The sequence below is a fragment of the Saccopteryx bilineata genome, chromosome 7 (assembly GCF_036850765.1).
Source record: "Saccopteryx bilineata isolate mSacBil1 chromosome 7, mSacBil1_pri_phased_curated, whole genome shotgun sequence".
Lineage (NCBI taxonomy): Eukaryota > Metazoa > Chordata > Mammalia > Chiroptera > Emballonuridae > Saccopteryx > Saccopteryx bilineata.
In genome coordinates this window covers 104,061,510-104,080,354 of record NC_089496.1, presented here as the reverse complement: position 1 = coordinate 104,080,354, position 18,845 = coordinate 104,061,510, and the positions used below count along the sequence as shown (strand labels likewise).

Genomic DNA, 18,845 nt, shown 5'->3' with positions numbered 1-18,845 from the left:
GAAGCTGGAAATGGGGAGGCAGTCAGACAGACTCCTGCATGCGCCCGACCGGGATCCACCCAGCATGCCCACCAGGGGGCGATGCTCTGCCCATCTGGGGCGTTGGTCTGTCATGACCAGAGCCACTCTAGAGCCTGGGGCAGAGGCCAAGGAGCCATTCCCAGCGCCCCGGGCCATCTTTTGCTCCATTGGAGCCTCAGCTGCGGGAGGGGAAGAGAGAGACAGAGAGGAAGGAGAGGGGGAGGGGGGGAGAAGCAGATGGGCGCCTCTCCTGTGTTCCCTGGCCGGGAATCGAACCCGGGACTTCCTCACGCCAGGCCGACGCTCTACCACTGAGCCAACCGGCCAGGGCCAAACACACATTTAAAGACTATCAAATCATAATAGAAAAGCCATTTCCTTTCCACTCACCTTTTTAATCCTGATTATCTCAAGAAAATAATTTTTCCAAAAAAGAGCAGGCCTCAAGCTTAGCGCTAGACTGTCAGCATGAGGTTTGGCTGTGAGAGGCAGAAAGCTTGACAAGATCGTGGAACAAGATAAGGCATGCTTCTGTCTCCTGTAATGAACCAGAGGCAAATACCCCAGGGTCGGAAAGGCCGCTCTTTGATCGTCAGAAACCCAGATTCCTTTTTTCTTTTTTTAATTGACTTTAGAGAGAGAGAGAGACAGGAACATAGATTTGTTGTTCCACTTATTTATGCATTCATTGATTGATTCTTGTATGTTCTCTGACTGAGGATCAAACCGGCAACCTTGGAGTATCGGGCAACACTTTAACCAACTGAGCTACCCGGCTAGGGCTCCTGGACTCCTTCTTATTTGTTGCTTTGGCACCTGTATCAGGTAGAGTCTACTTTATAGCCCAAAAGAGCTGCTGCAGCCTCAGCCATCAAATCCATCATGCTCACCATCTGGCTGTCAGAAGGGAAGATCCGGCCCCTTTCTCTAAGGGCCACTTCCTAGAAGTCGGTTTATATTCCTTCAGCCCTTGGAGAAGCAGAGAAGGAAGGTGGTGACAGAGGACCTAATGATGTTATTTTTATTGTTCTTTTAGGAGCCTGGCTTTCACAAGGTGCATGGGCTTCTCATAGCCCTTGGCAGAGCCTTCGAGCCTGGGAGCTTTGATCAGGGGACCAAGCAGTGCTTGGTTGTTGGACGGGCAGTAAAGTGGGACCTGTCCTCCGGTCTGAGGCTGATGAGGACAAGGAGTCACCCTGTGCTGTGTGAGGGAGGGTGGCGAGGGACAATTTCTCTTTTTCCACAGAATGTATGTGAGAGGGAGGGGCAGCTTCTTTGTGCTGCTCCTCTCATGTGCCACCAAGCCCAGCGATGAGGAAAGACGGCAAGAGATTGTGGGGAGGCCTGGGAGGGAGGCTGCAGGAGGGGAGCCAGGCGCTGCAGCTGGATTGGACAGCGCTGGGGCCCTGGGCGTGCTGGCCTCCAGAAGGGCCTCAGGGAGCTGGGGGGGGGGGAGGGAGAGAAACGGCAGGGCCAGGGCAGTTCCCCGACCCACGTGTGCCCTGAACAGCCATGCGTGCCTTTCCCAGGCCTCCGGCGGACATGGTGGGAGGTGGCTGCCTCTGGGCAAAAGGACCCGTGGGAGTCACTGCCAGCGGGGCAGAATCTCTGACTCCCATCCCCAACTCCTGACAAGCTGGTGAAGGGGACTGTGTTCTCAGAGGCAGACCAAGGTCCCCTTCTCTCCCAGCTGCGGTGATGGGAGGAGGTGGCCACGGAATGTTAATTTTGTTTTGTGAATTTCACCTCAATTAAAAAAAAAATGCAAGTGGGCTGGAAATGTGGTCCCAGCTGCTGCCCCCTCAGTGACAACTGCACACTCCAGCACAGGCTTCCTGAATCCTTGGTGACAAGCTAAATATCTGGTGTGCCCCTGTCCTCCCTCCCCCCGGAACACACTCATCTCCTCCCCCAGGGAGATGGTCCGAAGACCTCCCAGGTCATGGGAGCCAGCTCAAAGCTGAGGAGATGCAGTCTTCTCTTGAGTTTGGACGTGGCTTCTCGTGCTTTGGTGACATGTAAACTGAAAGGACAAGTTATCTAAGCCCCCCCCCCCGTCCCCCACCTCCAAATGCAACACAGAGAGGTGGGACAGAAACAGCATGAGTACAATACATACTTGTGTTCAGAAAGGGGAAGCAGGACAGACTGTCCCTGGCCCCTGACAGCTGTAAGTTCCTGTTGGGCAGGCACTGAGGCGGTGGGACCAGGGGTGGAGAGAATAGTTCTTCATTAGACATTGTTCTAACTTCCGGAAGAGGGTCTCTGGTCCACTGTTCTCTGTGGCCCCGACTCCGCCCTCTGGGCGTCTCTCCTTGGCCACCATCATCTCCTGGGCTGCCTCTGCAGGGAACACCGGGAAGTTTGCCCTACTTAGAGGCTCTCTACATCTTGCACAAGCCGACTTCCTGCCTGTGCAATCTCGAGGCCCCAAGGGTTGTTTAATGCTTGAACAGTGAAAAATCTTTGCTAATTAGGGCTAGTCATCATTTTTGGCAATAAAATGCCCTAAAATTGTAGTAGGCTTCTTAGTAGGCACACATAAAAATGCCTGGTGTATGACTTTAGTCATATGATGTTCAAAAACAGGCAAAATGAATCAAAGATGACATTTTATGTTGGATTGAATTCCTACAGACAAGAAGACAGAGGCTCGGAGGCTCTAAGTGACTTGCCTGAAGTCAGCCGGCCGGTCTGAGCTGAGGCAGGACTAAAACCCAGGTCTCCACATTCAGAGCCCAGGGAGCTGGCTGCCTTTCCCACCTGGCTCTCCTAGGGCGTGAGCAGACGCAGAGGTTTCCAAACGCAGCCTTTTCTTTCGGTGCTTTTAATTAGCATATTTGAAATACGCTGCCAATCTAATTTAATTATAATTAGGTAACCAGAAGGCTGATTATGTTGTAAATTTAGATTAAAGAGCTGTTGTTTTCAATTAGTTTGATTCTAGCGCGCTTTGACACTTTTCCGGCCTGGGCCTCGAGGAACATTCATTATGTAACTTTCCACATATTCACTTGCAGGGCTGGGATGTTAGTAACTCAGGTTCTCAGGGCACCCCCTCCCAGTCTGATGCAGATTTGGACCTCATACACACCCCACTGGTGGCAAGGGCCACCAGATGCAGCTGGGATGTTGTGTCAGGGTGCTTCCGGCTGCGTGTAATAGACGATACAACTGAAAAAGGCTGGCACCTCAGAGACTTTAAGTTCTACGTAATAAGAAATATGGAGGCCTGGCAGGTCCAGAGTTGGTTAACTTACTTTTGAGAACTTCCTGGAGGACCTAGGCTCCTTCTTTCTCCCTGTTCTACCAACTTGAGCATGTTGGCTCTGACCTCATGCTTTTGACTAAGTGGGTGTGGGATGACTGCTGTAGCCCTAAACCTGCCCATGTCCCCAGAGGGGACATTCCTTCCTTGCATCCATGGAGTCTCCAGTGGGCTCCATGACTCCTGGGCCAGGCTTGCAGCACAGACCCATCCCGAAGTCCACCGCTCTTCCTAAGGAACCTCCACTTGGGAAAATCAAGGTTCATCTTGTCGAGCAGTGTTTTCAATTGCTGCTCTGCTGACCAATCCACCAGAAATTTCATGCTGGTCCGTGAAAGAGTTAACCACCTGATGTTGTATGGAGATTGTAGACCCAGTGATCTTAGTCGAATTCACTTATGCTCAGGGTGAATTCTGCTTTAGTGGTCCCCCAAATAATTCTCCTATTTTCACCGGTCCTCAAGTGTAAAAAGGTTGAGAAGCACTGCTGCAGAGTCTTTCCTAGATCCCATGATTGCCTGGTACCTGTCAGCAAATTAGTAGAGGCTGTAGAGACAAGGGGTGGCTCTGAGTTAGGCTATCGACGGTCCATGGCTGGAGTCAGTTGTGGACACACCCTGGGCAGATCAGGCTGAGCCCAGCCCAGCCTGCAATATCATGACAGAGGGAATCCAGCTGCAAGTAACTGCTGCTTGACCCTCCATCAGATGTCCGCCATCGCTGTATTCCTGAGGGTCAGCATTAGCCTTGTTTTTTGGTGCTGTCGGCAATCTAAGGCACAGTTAAGCAGGAGGAAAAATGGAAAAGAGAGGACCTGTTAAAATAAGATGAAGAAGGCAAGCTGTCTGGAAGACTAGCCTCTAGTGTGTCTATGGCTGTGGGAGTGGCCAAGCCGCCATGGTTGTCTCTGGAGAATATTGAGAGATCTGTCTTGGAAAGACAGAGAAGGGATGGGCACTCAGCATCTCTGGATGGCTCCTGCCAGTCCCCTGAAATGGGTATTACCTGACCCAGACTCTACTGTTCTGCTGTACCAGGCTGCCCCCAGAAGCGACCGTCCTCTGGTGGGCCCGCCACCTGAGGCCCCTGCTTCCCTCTGCTGCCCTGTGTGACCCACTTCTGGACAATGGGTGTGGCGCATGTGTGGCCCTGGGGTCAGAACCCCTGTGCTCACACTCCAGCGCCCAGTGCTTCTCACCCCTGACCTTGGGAATTGCTTTAAGGTCTTTTTGCCTCAGCTTCCTCATCTGTAAAACTCTGACTCTTAGGATTCTTGGGAGGATTAAATGAGATAACCCATAGACAACGCTTAGCACATAGTCTGGCACAGAGTTAACAGGCAATGAAGATTTGCTATTTTTTTTTTAAGATAAAAAAAAAAATTCATTTTAGAGAGAGAGAGAGCAGGGGGAAGGAGCAGGAAGCATCAACTCACATATGTGCCTTGACCAGGCAAGCCCGGGGTTTTGAACTGGCGACCTCAGTGTTCCAGGTCGATGCTACAATATATCCACTGCGCCACCACAGGTCAGGCCAAGATTTGCTATTTTTCTCACTCTTGTTAGTAACCTTATTATTACCACTATTGTTGTTATTTATGGTATTCTGGTCCACATGGAAAAGCTGGCTAAGGCTGTGGTGTCACAACTTCCAGACTCTTTTTCACGGTTGGTTTTAAGGGTAGTTCCGAGCCTGGCGGAAAGGCAGCATGCTCTTGATGGGCAAGTTCCTGGCATGGGCCTCGTCGTACACAGTAGATGCAAGGCCACTGTTCCTGCCTTCCCTGCGCTAGGATTATTAACCTGCTCAGTGGCCTTCCTGTTTTCCCTCCCGTCACCTTGGGGACACTATGCTCCAGGGCAAAAGTTTCCCTTTTGAATCTCTGCACGGGCAACCTCTGCTTCCTTACAAAACACGTTGCTCAAAAAGTTGCGACAACTGAATGTGTGGAAGTTGAACAACGGAGCCACCTAGTTATAAAAGGCTCTTCTAGTCTCAGAAAGCTAAAAGTATAAAATCCTCCATCACAACTGTTTTTCTTTCCAACAGTCCTTGATAGTATTTTGTTGCCTTTTGAACTTAATTTTGTTCTTTTATTTTGCAATTAAACACATGAGCAACTGACTAATGTCCAGTGAACGACTGAGAGAGATTAGTCTCCGTTTGCAGCCCTTTTAATGGCTTGCATCTGTGTCCAGATAGGGTTAACGTTATAGCTTTTTAGAATCACTGGTATCAGTTCATTCAGTTTTCCATTTTCTGCTTATTTTTACAAAAATATTAAGGCAAAAGACTCAATTTTCATAAACATATTGTCCAGCTAATGAAAGGGAGCTGCTGAAATTGACCCGTTGGCTGGCCAGAGGCACCCCTGTGCCAAAGCTGAAAATGTTTGGGTGTGGACTATGAAAGGCAGTTGTGGGTATAATGTATGAAAACGTCGATTGTGGGAACTCTTGTCTCTTTCCTCGATGGGGTACTGCCTGGATCATGCATCATTCAATAAAGCTGATTAGATCTCAGAAAAAGAAAGAAAACATCAATTGTATGTGAAACACGAAGTTGGTTTCTGCCTTTTAAATATGACAAGATAGATACCAACTCCTCCTGGATGTGGCCTTTACCTTTAAGAGGCTCTGGCCTCTGCCCAGGGCTTAGCCATTGAGAGTGTTGGTCCCAAGATCAGGAAGCGTCTTTCTCCAGCCACCTGAAACGCCAATGAGAATTTCCTGGATTGACCGGCCATAAAGAAACCAGGTGTTCTGTGCTCACTGCTGCCAACCACAGGCATGCCCATGGCACCTGGCAATGCCGGCTGATGGCAGAGGGCCCATCCTGAACATTTCAGTCCCGGGAAGGGCTCACTTTCAGACCCCAGCTGTGTTAGGCCCAGGTGTTCCCTTCCCCTAAAACTCCTTTGGGATCGAATGCGCTGGATCGTTCAGTGCTGTTTTATCACAAACAATGACTTCTAATAAACGGAATCCTCATCAGCGAACTTCTCTGTCATCTCCCCGGCACAACCCTGCACCCCTTCCTCCCTTACAACCCCGTTTGCTGCACTTTCTTGAACACTTGCTTTGTGATCAGCACATTCTTATATGTATCGTTTCTTCAAATATTCCCTTCAAGTCTTTGCCTGAACACAAACTTTGTTACCCCCTGAGCATTGCTTTCCTGTGACCTCTCAAGGGGACACTTATTTCTCAGACCCTGTATTCCTACAATGGGGAGGTGGTCTTGGTTCATTCTTGTTTCATTCCATTCCTTCCTTTCCCCCTTGTGAACTCCACTGAGGTTCATACCATTGGATTTCTCCACCCCACGGCCTCATAGCGACCATCTCCTGGTTGTTACTACCTTCTCACTCTCATCTGTGGATATCCTTTATCTTCATGCACAGTCCTGCCATGATTCCCATTAGGGAAACTTCCACACCCACGTGGATAGCCCTTCACTCCTCTGAACTCTTATGCTCCTGGTCACTCCTCGGAACTCTTACGCTCCTGGTCACTCCTCGGAACTCTTATGTTCCTGGTCACTCCTCGGAACTCTTACGCTCCTGGTCACTCCTCGGAACTCTTATGTTCCTGGTCACTCCTCGGAACTCTTATGTAAGTTCCTGGTATCCTCACCAGACTGAATTCTCAAATGTTATACATCCAGCTAACAGACTATTCAATAGCACACGTTCTCTTCCACTCCCTTGGTAAATATACCTTTATATGATGACAAACAAAACAAAGTTAGGGTAAAATATCAACGATGACTGCATTTAACCGTTTTTGTGTGTCTGGGTGCTCTTTCTATGAGCTTATTATTAGGATAAGTAATAAAATACAGTCATACATAAATTATATTCCATAAAAGTTCACTTTTTTAGATTCATTCAAGTAAGTTACTAATGTTGTTATAATTAAAATTTTCACATAATTTGTGTTCTTTGGAGAGTAATGACTAATGAGAGAAACTTCTGGAGCCTGACCTGGTGGTGGTGCAGTGGTTAGAGCATTGGACTGGGACACAGAGAACCCAGGTTTGAAACCCCGAGGTTGCTGGCTTGAGAGTAGGATCATAGACATGACCCCATGGTCGCTGGATTGAGCACAAAGGTCGCTGGCTAGAGCAAGGGGTCACTTGCTCTACTGGACCCCCACCCCCTGTCAAGGCACATATGAGAAAGCAATTGATGAACAACTAAGGAGACTAAGGAGCCTCAATGAAGAATTGATGCTTCTTATCTCTCTCCCTTCTTGTCTGTCTGTTCCTTTCTGTTCCTCTTTCTGTCTCTCTCTCTGTCTCTATCTCACACACACACACACACACACACACACACACAAAGAAAGAAAGAAACTTCTGGGGACATTGTGGTTCTTAGGATGTTTTTCCATTAATTTCAAAAGGGAGAAACTATGTTTGGCTACAGTTGAAGCAACTGAAATTTCTAATTACATTCTTAAAGCAATACTTAGATTGGAAATGAACCATGAATTTAATATACATCATGTTCATATGATCATGATATATTATGAGTTTATCATGTTTAATGTATAACACTTTGGTGAGGTTAGGTTGTATATGATCAATTATTGTTACAGAAAATAGTATAGAAGATTTTTATTTCATTATATAAATTGCGATCACCAATATCATGATATACACTGTCTCTTAAAAGCAATATCAAGATCCATACGGTATTTTAAATTATTTTCCTTTCAAATCCTTCCATGCTGGGCTATAATAAGAAAGTTGACAACAGCAGCATGTCTTTAATTAGTTGTCTCTTTCTCCAGATTACATTTTGATCTATACTGGCCCAAAATAGTCTCTATAGAAATTAGTTTTGGAAAATCCTGATGAGTCTTCTTCATAGTCATGCAACCACTTTTGTTTCCTTTAAAATTGTCTTTAAATATTTTTTTAAAATGCTTTAAAAAATGAAACAGATAAATTTAACTCTGTCTCGCTTTCTTTTGGAAGCAACAGTTCATAACCAAGTAGCTGTGAATACTTTAAATATGAAAGTAATTCCATTTTCCACTAAAGGCTACAATTCACTATGTCTGAGAATCCTCTCAGGTTTCACTTAACTCTTCAAGTGCATTTCATCTATCTTGTTTCAATTAAATCAAGTCACTTTAACAGAGAGAGTAGCTCCAAGACCGTGACTTAGAACGTGCAAATGAACAGTCTGCAGGAATGGGAAATGAGGCTTTGTAATGCAAGAATCTATTGCATTAAATGCCAAGTGGAAAGGATTTCAGAAGTTAATTAATTTGTTTTCTCTTTAAGTGCTTCTGTTGCTCAAATGCTTCCTGCACTCAGATACGCCACTATCTTGCGTGTGGTTGGTGGCATCCAGAAGCATTCCCTTGTTGTTTTAAGGACGTGGGATGTGGAGAAGCAATCTTGATTGCTAATTTAAACATTCCACCTTTTGGTGATGACCTGTCCTGCTGGTTTCTTGATTAGGGACAGCTATCCTTGCAATAGCTCTTCAACTTCACGGTGGTTTCTCACTCATAAACAACTACCTTTTCTAGCCATCCGTCCCCGTCTGCCTTGATTTTCTTACCCAGCTTAGAGCTCATGGCTGATGCAGCCTTTCCATCACTCATCCGCCTCTCCTTCCATGGTGCTAGCTGATCAAACCCCAGCTTTGTAGGAACATGATCCTCTACCCAGGTCTATATCAGAGCAGTTGAGCCATCAACCTTTCTTTCCCTCATCTTCAATATTTAGTGTATCAAGTCCTGTCCATCCTCATCCAAAATAAATTTGTGGTGCATGTACCACTTCTTTCTATCCCTACTACCATTGCACTAGTCCAGACCACCATCATCTCTTGACTAAAGTGTTGCCATAACTCTCGAACTGGACTCCCCTTTTACTCCTTCCTTTCCTACAGGACAGTTTCCTTAGGGCAGTGAGTCGCCCTTTAAAAATTGTAAGTCATGTCTTCTTTCCTCTTTTTCATTCAAACAGAAACGCAGAACTGACTCCCAGGAACATGCACAGCCTGGCTGCATCCTCTCTTTCCTTCACTCCACTCCCGTCTCATCACCTTGCAGTTCCTAGATGACGTCAAATGCCTCCTGTCCTGTTTCTTTTGCCTGGAAAGTTCTCTTTCTAACTTGTTGACTGACTAATTTACACCCATCTGTTCATCTTCGCAGAAATATACTTTTTCAGACAGCTTCTCCTGCATCTTCCAAAGTAAAATAATTTTCTCCGCCATGCCCTTTCAGAGCACCTGGTAAGGTCCTTCATAGCGCTTGTTAAGGTTTGGCTAATGTGGTGGTTTACTGCTTAATACTTGGCCCCTCAGTGGAATGGGAACTCCATGAGGGGCAGAAGCCCTTTTCATCTGTTTACCCTTGTAGCCCCAGCGCAGTGCTCCAACACAGAAATACCTGTGACTGGCTGAGCGAAAGGGACAGGCCTGCAACAGGGTGCCGGGAGGCTATTCTATAACCTCCTTCAGTCTAAAGTCATTTCCTTCAGCTCCTACATTCATCAGACTTATGGAGAAAGTCTACATCATTAACTCTGTTCCCCAACTAGGATGGAATTTAGGATTCAGGTGCTAAGATGTGAAAAGAAGGAACAAAATTTAACATGGAAAGAAATACCGAATAGAGAATACTCCCCCGGGTGGCTACATATCTTCACTGTAAACAGTAATCTGTGTTCAACTATTGAGACTTGAGTTATTTACATGTTTCTAATCCTCTTACCTTCTAATCGAGATCATTCCAATAGCTATGCATTTAGACTTTCAATTGCGTTATGCATTCACAAGTCATTTCTTTGTCAAATTCTGTCTTGGTACCATTATAATCTCCTAGGGATTAAAAAATATTTTTTTTCCTTTTTTTTTTTAAATTCAGTGAGAGGAAGGGAGGCAGAGACAGACTCTTGCATGTGCCCCAACCATGTATCCACCTGGCAAGCCCACTAGGGGGTGATGCTCTGCCCATCTGGGGCATTGCTCCATTGCTTGGCAACTGAGCTCTTCTTAGTGCCTGAGGCAGAGGCCATGGAGCCATCCTCAGTGCCTGGGGCCAGTTTGCTCCAATAGAGCCATGGCTGAAGGAGAGGAGAAGAGAGAGAGAGAGAGAGAGAGAGAGAGAGAGAAGTGAGAGAGGAAGGAGTGGAGAAGCAGATGGGTGCTTCAAACCCAGGACATCCACATGCCAGGCCAATGCTCCACCACTGAGCCAACTGGCCAGGGCCTGTATTATTAGTTTTTCTTTAGTCTAATATAGTTCAGCTCTATCAAAGCTACGTTTTAAAGTTTTCCATGCTATTGCTTTCATGAAATTAATAGTAACTTTAAAATAAAATAGAAATGAAAATAAATGATCTCTATGTCTGAATGCTGTCTATCACAATCTTCTCCGATTCGATTAGTCCTCACTTGACTACTTAGAAGAGGCAGGTACAGGTTTTTGGATTTTTTCCATGTGATTTTTCTTCCCTTCTTCCCTCTTCCTGCTCTCTTCTGAGCTGTTTCACTTCACTAGGAATCAGGTGAGATAGGAGAGGTGAAAAGAATTATGTGGGATAGTGTAGGAGAGATGAAAAAATGTAAACATGGCAATGATAAATTTGGCTTTTTCTGAAGGAAAAATGTTGCTATGGCACAGGCAGTGTTTTAAGAGATAATGAAAGAAAAAAGGACTGTTGATGTGAAATAAGATTTAAGGGAGATTTAAGTTAGTCATACGTTTATCCATTTAAAAATATTGAACAATTGCAATGAAGTGTTCTCTGGGAAAGATGACATTATGGTATTTAAAGCCACACAAAGACTAATTCTAAATGACAATGTCTTTGTGCCCATACTCCCACCCTAAGTTTTAACTATTTTTAGAAAATTATCCACCATTTATATATATATAATATATATATATTATATATATATTATATATATATAAACACAAGTTATGGCTTCCTTGTTTCTAAGTCAGTACAGTACTGACTTAGAAGTCAGTATAACATATAAGTTTGTATAACATATTGGATAGAGAGGCATTTCTGAAGGGGAGGGAGTAGAGATACTGGGTAAGGCTATTTAATAGATAGGCTCCAATGGATTAGGTACTTGGGTTTTGTTTTGTTTTTTAGAGTTTATTTATTCATTTTAGAGAGAGGAGAGAGAGAGAGAAAGAGAGAGAAAGAGAGAGAAAGAGAAGGGGGGAGAGAGGAGCAGGAAGCATCAACTCCCATACGTGCCTTGATAGGCAGCCCAGGGTTTTGAACTGGCGACCTCAGTGTACCAGGTTGATGCTTTATCCACTGCGCCACCACAGGTCAGGCGTACTTGGACTTTTATAATGGGTACTGTTGCCTATCCCGCATTCTTTTAAACTTCCCAACCTGTCCCCTAATGTTTGTTCTTATATCTTCCCTTCTCAGATGATTACTTAAGGAAAAGCCAGTCCTATTCTGAATTCCAGGGGTAGGGCTTATTGGAATAAATCCAAACTCTTTCCAGTAAATGGCTCTGGAATGCAGGTCTAAATATTGGTTCAGGAATGGGCCAATGAGACACGGGGTGGAAGTTTACTGAGAGCTTTTGGGAAAGAACCTGCTTGCTCCTAACAGAGAGCTACCAGAAGTCATGGGCCCTCTTCATGTTGAATTTGGTGTCTGTGTCCACGAGGCCTGGGGCCGCTGAGAACAGGGCTGGAGCCCAGGCAGAGCTGCCCTCACCCCCTTGCCCTTCCTAGACCTTATTAGTGAGCCAATGAATAGCCTTGGTTTCAAAGGAATTTCTACTTGAGATTTCCGTTTCTAGAAGCCAAAACAAACATTTTAACATATAGAATTCCAATTTATACTTCCTTACTGTTGTTTGTACTTATTTTTAATTATAAGGCTTGGAATATTTTTCTGATTATAAAACTAATACATGCTCCTTGTAGAGAACATGGAAAACATTGAAAGATACCAAGATCCGTTAAATACACTCACAACCCCTAGAAACCTGCTATTAAAATGTTTTGAATTAGTCTTTTCTTTACATACACAAACTTACATATATATATATATATGTGTGTGTGTGTGTGTGTGTGTATTTATCCTGCTTTAGAGAAACTGACAGCCTAGTGGAAAATAGGAAACAACCTCAAGAAGCCAAACAGATTAATATCAGTGACTGTGGACGGTTGTAGTAATTACTAACCTTTTTTTATAACTGTCCAGTGTGGCTGAGTCAATGACTGCTGGTCATGTTACTCTCCATCTCTATGTACCAGAACAAATCATTGAAGATTTTAAATAATAACTATTAAAATATATTGTTTTTAATTACAACATAATAAAGTCCCATAATGTCCGTAAAATTAACTAGTTATCAATATGTTCACTTGGTTTTCCTTAAGTAGGTGGGAAATTTTTCTTTTCTTTTTTTTAGGGGGGGGTGTTTCTCCTTATTTATGGCAAATTGCACCCTGTCACCCACTGCTTTGGCCCCATCATCATTGGATTTTTCTGTTGTGGGGTAGGAAGGAACTTGCCTCTAGTTTTCAATGGTCTTTCAGCTGATCTAATAATGAATGTACACAAGGCAGATTAATAAGAGACAATGACCAAATTATATGTGCATGCGTGGGAGGGTCAGAGACACCACAGACACCAGAGATTCAGGGACAGGAAGTTAAAATGAGGTACATGGCATTCTGAGCTAAGGCCTTGTGGCTTCAGAGGGGAGGAAGGTCATACACAGAATGATAAGAAGGGCAGATGTTTAGTAATTAGTAATTTGCTTTGCCCTACAGATAGGTCATAGAAAATTATTTCTGATTAATAACTCTTATTAGGGGCAAGGCCTCTAATTCAAATTCTTCTAAGTAGTTAAGGTGGGGATGGGGCGGGTGGCAGGAGCTTCTCCTGGGCCTGCAGGATCTCAGTTGATTTAGCTCAAAATAATCCACATTATCACAAAGGCACATCTTAGGGTGACTTGTTCTGCACCCCAACACCATAATGGTGTATGTAACCAATTAGAGCAAAAATGAATAGATCCTGGCTGGTTGGCTCAGCAGTAGAGTGTTGACCTGGCATGTTGAAGTCCCAGGTTCAATTCCTAGCTAGGGCACACAGAAGCGCCATCTGCTTCTCCACCCTTACCTCTCTCCTTTCTCTCTGTCTCTCTCTTCCCCTCTCTTTCCCTTGGCCTAGCAGCCAAGGTTCCATGGGAGCAAAGTTGGTCCCGGGTGCTGAGGACTGCTCCATGGCCTCCACCTCAGGCACTAGAATGGCTCCCACCTCAATGGAGCAATGCCTCAGATAGGCAGAGCATTGTTCCCTGGTGGGCATGCCGGGTGGATCCTGGTTGGGCACATGCGGGAGTCTGTCTGACTGCCTCCCTGCTTCTAACTTCGGAAAAATTAAAAAAAATTGAATGTCTTATATTGATCATTTTGGCAGTATACAAGTGAAAAGTGCAGCGTTCACCAATATATTGAGTTAAAATCCCTGGAGTAGGACCTTGCTAGAATTAAAGTTATATTTCATTAAAGTACCATTCCTTTCAGTTCTAAACATTTTCTAATTTCCATTATGACTTTCTGACCCATGAGTTGATTGAAAGAGTAGAAATATGGGAGTTTACTGGCTGTCTTTTGATCATTGATTTCTAACTTAACTACATAGTGGTCAGAGAATGTGGTTGCTATGATACCAATCCTTTGACATGTAGAGAGACTTGCTTTATGACCAGTATGTTCAATTTTTGTAAATGTTTACCATATACTTGAAAAGAATGTATATATCTGCAGTTATTGAGTGTAGTGTTCTGTATGTATTCATCAAATCAAGCTTGACAATTGTGTTGTTATTCAAATCTTCTAAGTCCCTAAAGATTTGGTTCCCTTGATCTGTGTATTAGTTTTCTGTGGCTGCTGTAACAAATTACCACAAAAGGGTGGCTTTGAGCAACAGAAATGTATTCTTTGACGATTCTGAAAGCTAGAATCAAGCTATCAGCAGGGTTGCATCTCTCTGGAATCTCTAGGGAAGAACCCAGTCTTTGTTTCACCTAGCTTTTATACTGGCTGTCAGTATTTGGGGGTGTCACTCCAGTCTCTGCCTCTGTGGTCACATTATCTTTTCCTCTTCTTTGTCTCCTCTTCTGTCTCAGATCTCCCCCTGCTTTCCTCTTATGCAGACACTTGTCATTGTATTTATGATCCACCTGGATAATCCAGAGTGATTTTCTCAAGATCTTTAATTGCATCTGCAAAGATCCTGTTTCCATATAGAGTTAACATTCACAGGTTCCCGGGATTAGCACATGAATATATCTTATGAGGGGTTACTATTAACCCATTGCAATCTGCTAGAGAGCTGTGTGAAGATCATCTGCTTTGATGGCAGATTTCTCTCTCTTTTAGTACTTGCCAATTTTCGCTTTAATGATTTTTTTTTTTTTACATTTTTCTTAAGTGAGAAGCGGGGAGGCAGAGTGACAGACTCCCGGATGCGCCCAACTGGAATCCACCTGGCAAGCCCACTAGGGGGCGATGCTCTGCTCATTTGGGGCATTGTTCCTTAGCAACCAGAGCCATTTTCGTGCCTAAGGTGGAGGCCATGGAGCCGTCCTCAGTGCCTGGGCCAACTTTGCTCCAATGGAGCCTTGGCTCCGGAAGGGAACATAGAGATAAGAGAGAAAGGAGAGAGGGAAGGGTGGAGAGGCAGGTGGGTGCTTTTCCTGTGTGCCCTGGCCGGGAATCAAACCCAGGACTTCCCACATGCCAGGCAGACGCTCTACCATTGCGCAACTGGCCAGGTCGCTTTATGTATTTTGTGATCATGTTATTAAACACATGTATAACTTTTATCTTCCTTGAGTATTGAGTTTTTTTATTATGTAAAGACCTCTCTTTATCTCTGGTCATACATACCCATCTACCTACTTAGAATGTTTATTGACGACACACTCAGTTGTTCGTCTGAAAGACTAATTCTTCCTTCTTCTATTCTTTGTGTTGTTATTTTTGCGGGGTATAGAATTAATTGCACATTCCTCACCTCAGCATTTCACTCAATTGTCTTTTACTTAAAAATTTCCCCCTTATTTTTTATTCCCCAAACGTCCAAGACTAGAGAATTAAAAATGTACTGATTCAAAATATATGTCTTTAATTAAGGGAGCATTGTCTGAAATCATTCTGTTATTGGTAAAACAGTTCCATTGGGTATAGTGCAGAATATACTGGGAAAATATATGAAAGTAATAGAAACAACTGTGGATGTTGTAGTTCATCAGAGCTTCTTGGCTGAAGTGATTCTTCACTTCATGCTAATTACATATTTGTGGAAATAAAGATTCATTATCTGCTAGCTTAAATGTAATTAAGAGGTTTTCTTAGACATTCCTTAGCACCAGTAGCTAGAACGAGCTCCACAATTATAACATATAATCTGATATTACTGTTATTTGCTACAATATGAGAATACAAAGGAATGAAAAAAATTATTATAGTTCCATAATCATTTTTCTTTGATCCTCAAGACTCTTACAAACTCAAACTTGTAGTCAGATTTGTGAAACAGAACATGAAGCTTGAGATTTTAAGTTGAAATTTTCTGGCCTCAGGGTATGGAGAAGGAGGAACTTAAAAATCCATGACTATTTCAAACACATTAATTTTTTTAAGCCATCCTGCCAAGTGTCAGTTTTTATTCTCGGTTTTGAGTTGTGTGGGCTAAGGCCCGCGGGCGGTCCCACAAAGGGCTGTCCCATAAAGGGCTGTCCAAGGCGGCTCCACACGTTTTCAAAGTGCGACTTGGGGACTTTGTGGCTCCAAGGCTTGGACCTCAAGCCGAGACCGGGCTGCGAGACCCTCTGCGGCAAGAAGGCCCCAGAACCCGGGTGAGCGCAAGAGAAATACCGCCGAACGGGTAGCAGGTGCCATAAGACCCCGGGTCGGGGGTCTGCGCCCAGCTTTAGAGGCCGGTTAGGCTCCCGGTAGTCCTGGCAACCACAGTGCGACTGCGCGTGCGCGGCCGAACCCCCTTATTACGCCAGGCCGGGCCGGGGGCGGGGCCGACGCGTGCTCCCGGGACCGTCGCCCTCAGTTGTCCGGGCAGGGCCAGCCGAGGCGGGGCGAGCCTCTGCCCTGTTCCGTGAGGGTGAGTACAGCTCCCGCCCCTTTTCGTTTTCCCTTGTCGCAGCTCGTTCCTCGCACCACGTGCTCTTCGGGCCGCTCCCCCAGCTGCCCTTTCCAACTGCCTGTAGGTAGCTGCTGTGAAATGTCGTGAGGGGCGTTGCCTCTTTACGGTCGCCTCTCCCCGACGGCAGACTGGAGCGCCCACCGCCGCCAGCCTTGCCTGCGAGAGTCCGCCCGGCGGAGAGGGGGAGACCCGGCGCCCCGCTGCCCGCCCCGCCCCGCCGCGCCCGGCCCCCGGCGATGTGACCTCGAGGAGGCCGCGGCGCCCCCTGGCCCCTGGTTGAGACAGGCGGCAGGTGCCTGCGAGGCGGGCGGGTGCTGGGGGCCAGCAGGATGGAGGAAAGCATGGAAGAGGAGGAGGGGGGCACCTACGAGGCGATGATGGATGACCAGAACCACAACAACTGGGAGGCTGCCGTGGACGGCTTCCGGCAGCCGCCGCCGCCCCCCTCGTCGATCCCGGCCCCTGTCCGGGAGCCTCCGGGGGGGCAGCTGCTGGCCGTGCCTGCGGTCTCGGTGGACAGGAAGGGCCCCAAGGAGGGGCTCCAGCTGGGGCCGCCGGCGGCGGCGGAGGCCAATGGGGTGATCATGATGTTGAAGAGCTGCGACGCGGCCGCCGCCGTGGCCAAGGCGGTCCCCGCCCCCACCCCCAGCTCCACCATCAACATCAACACCTCCACCTCCAAGTTCTGTGAGTCCGGCCTCTCCCCGGCAGCCTCGGCCTTCCTCTTCCCCACCCGGACTCCGAGCCCACCCCTCTCGGAGCCCCGCTTCCTTTGTTTAAGGCCCGGGTCCCCCCTCCGCTCCGCTCCCCTCCCTCCCGTCCCCGCCTCCCTTCCCCCGTTTGGTGGCGGCGGCCAGCGCCGCGGCGGCCCTGGCTTCTTGTATTACCTGGCCGGAGAAAGCCGCCTGGTGCGCACACAGCCGCAAGTTCTGCGGAGGCGATCCTTATCACAGATGGGTGTCACTCGACATTGGGCGCTCTTTTCTTCTCGGTACCCCCCTTCCTCAAAGTTGCACCCTCAAACGTGAGAGGAAAATGAGGCAGTCTGAGTTTGCGTTAGGGAGAGGCCTTCAGTCTTTCCTTCTTGCAGACGGGGAGAGAAAAATCTGGCAACTTCTGTGCTTGCGCTTTCAGCCAGTCTGCCTTAATCGAGAATCAGAAAGTTGACCTACATCGACACCCGTTCTCTCTCTTCTCCAGTGTGCACCTTCTGTCTGCACCCTAATAGGAAAATATATGAGTTGCTTCTCGAGTAAACCAATGCAGTGGGAGCTGTGACGACATCCGTTTTGAAGTTAATCTATAAAATTATTTTCAAAGCCTACACTGATGTGAACAAGCCATTCAGCATGTGTCCAAATCCAAAATTCTGTTGCGTGTTGAACTTGTACTGATTTGCCTTAACGCTCAACTGCAGGCAGAAAAACTGAAAACCAAAATCTGCCTTGCATTCCTAAACTGCCCCCAGCCAGGATGTATGCTTTCATAGCTAGGGAAAAAAATGCGCTTTTGCTTTGAGTGGATTTTTTGGGGGAGGGGAGTGCAAATTTACCGTTACAGCTAGAATTTTTTGTCCTATTAATAACTGCAAGTTTTGAATGGCATCTGGTAAAGCAACTGGGAGATGTCATTTCTAGTTACTAATTCTATCAAACCGCACCACTAATTGTCCAATTACCATTGCAGAAAAATGTTTGTCTTGCTTCAGTTAGTCACAGCCTTATACATTTGTGTGTGAGTGTGGGATCAGCACATAACTAATTTACCTTCAAGATGCTGCTTTAATTAGACATTCACAAGTAGGTATGGTTGATAAGATTTGTATTTGATTCTTTCCTGTGTCATGCATACATGCAAATAATATTTATATTGTATAGTTTTTGTGTTGAAGTCTGTGTGGTAAAAGCAGACCTTGGACAGAGTGGCATGTGACTTACTTAAATGCTGCAGGAAACTTGCTTTAGTGCCTAAACAGAGTTCATATGAAGAGTTAAAAAAATAAAAGAGCAGAAATCTGCGAAGTTATAACAAAATTTGCCAAATTCTTTGAAGATTAATAAGCTAGACCTCTTTCTAATAAGATAAAGGAAAGAAGATGCAAATAAAATAAGTGAAAAATGGGAAATAATTATAAACATGAGATTAAAAAATAATTTTATGAATTTCTATAGGTTAATAAACTTGTAAGCCTAGCCCTAGATGGAATGTATAAATTCTTAGTCCTGGGTAGCTCAGCTGGTTAGAGTGTCATCCCCATATGGCAAGGTGGTGGGTTCGATCCCCAGTCAGGGCTCATACAAGAACCAATCAATGAATGTATAAATAAGTGGAACAACAAATCAATGTTTCTCTCTCTAAAATTAATCAAATT

At 45.6% G+C, this 18,845-nt stretch overlaps 1 protein-coding gene across 1 annotated transcript in view; it reads left to right on the top strand.

The window, feature by feature from the left end:
* The first annotated feature begins 16,079 nt into the window (after positions 1–16,079).
* The window catches only part of CACUL1 (CDK2 associated cullin domain 1), a 52,813-nt gene continuing 50,047 nt past the window's right edge, over positions 16,080–18,845 (top strand). The window contains exon 1 of the mRNA XM_066239983.1: positions 16,080–17,161. Coding sequence (XP_066096080.1) covers positions 16,804–17,161 — 358 coding nt within the window. The 5' untranslated portion in view covers positions 16,080–16,803. The remainder of the gene's footprint in view (positions 17,162–18,845) is intronic.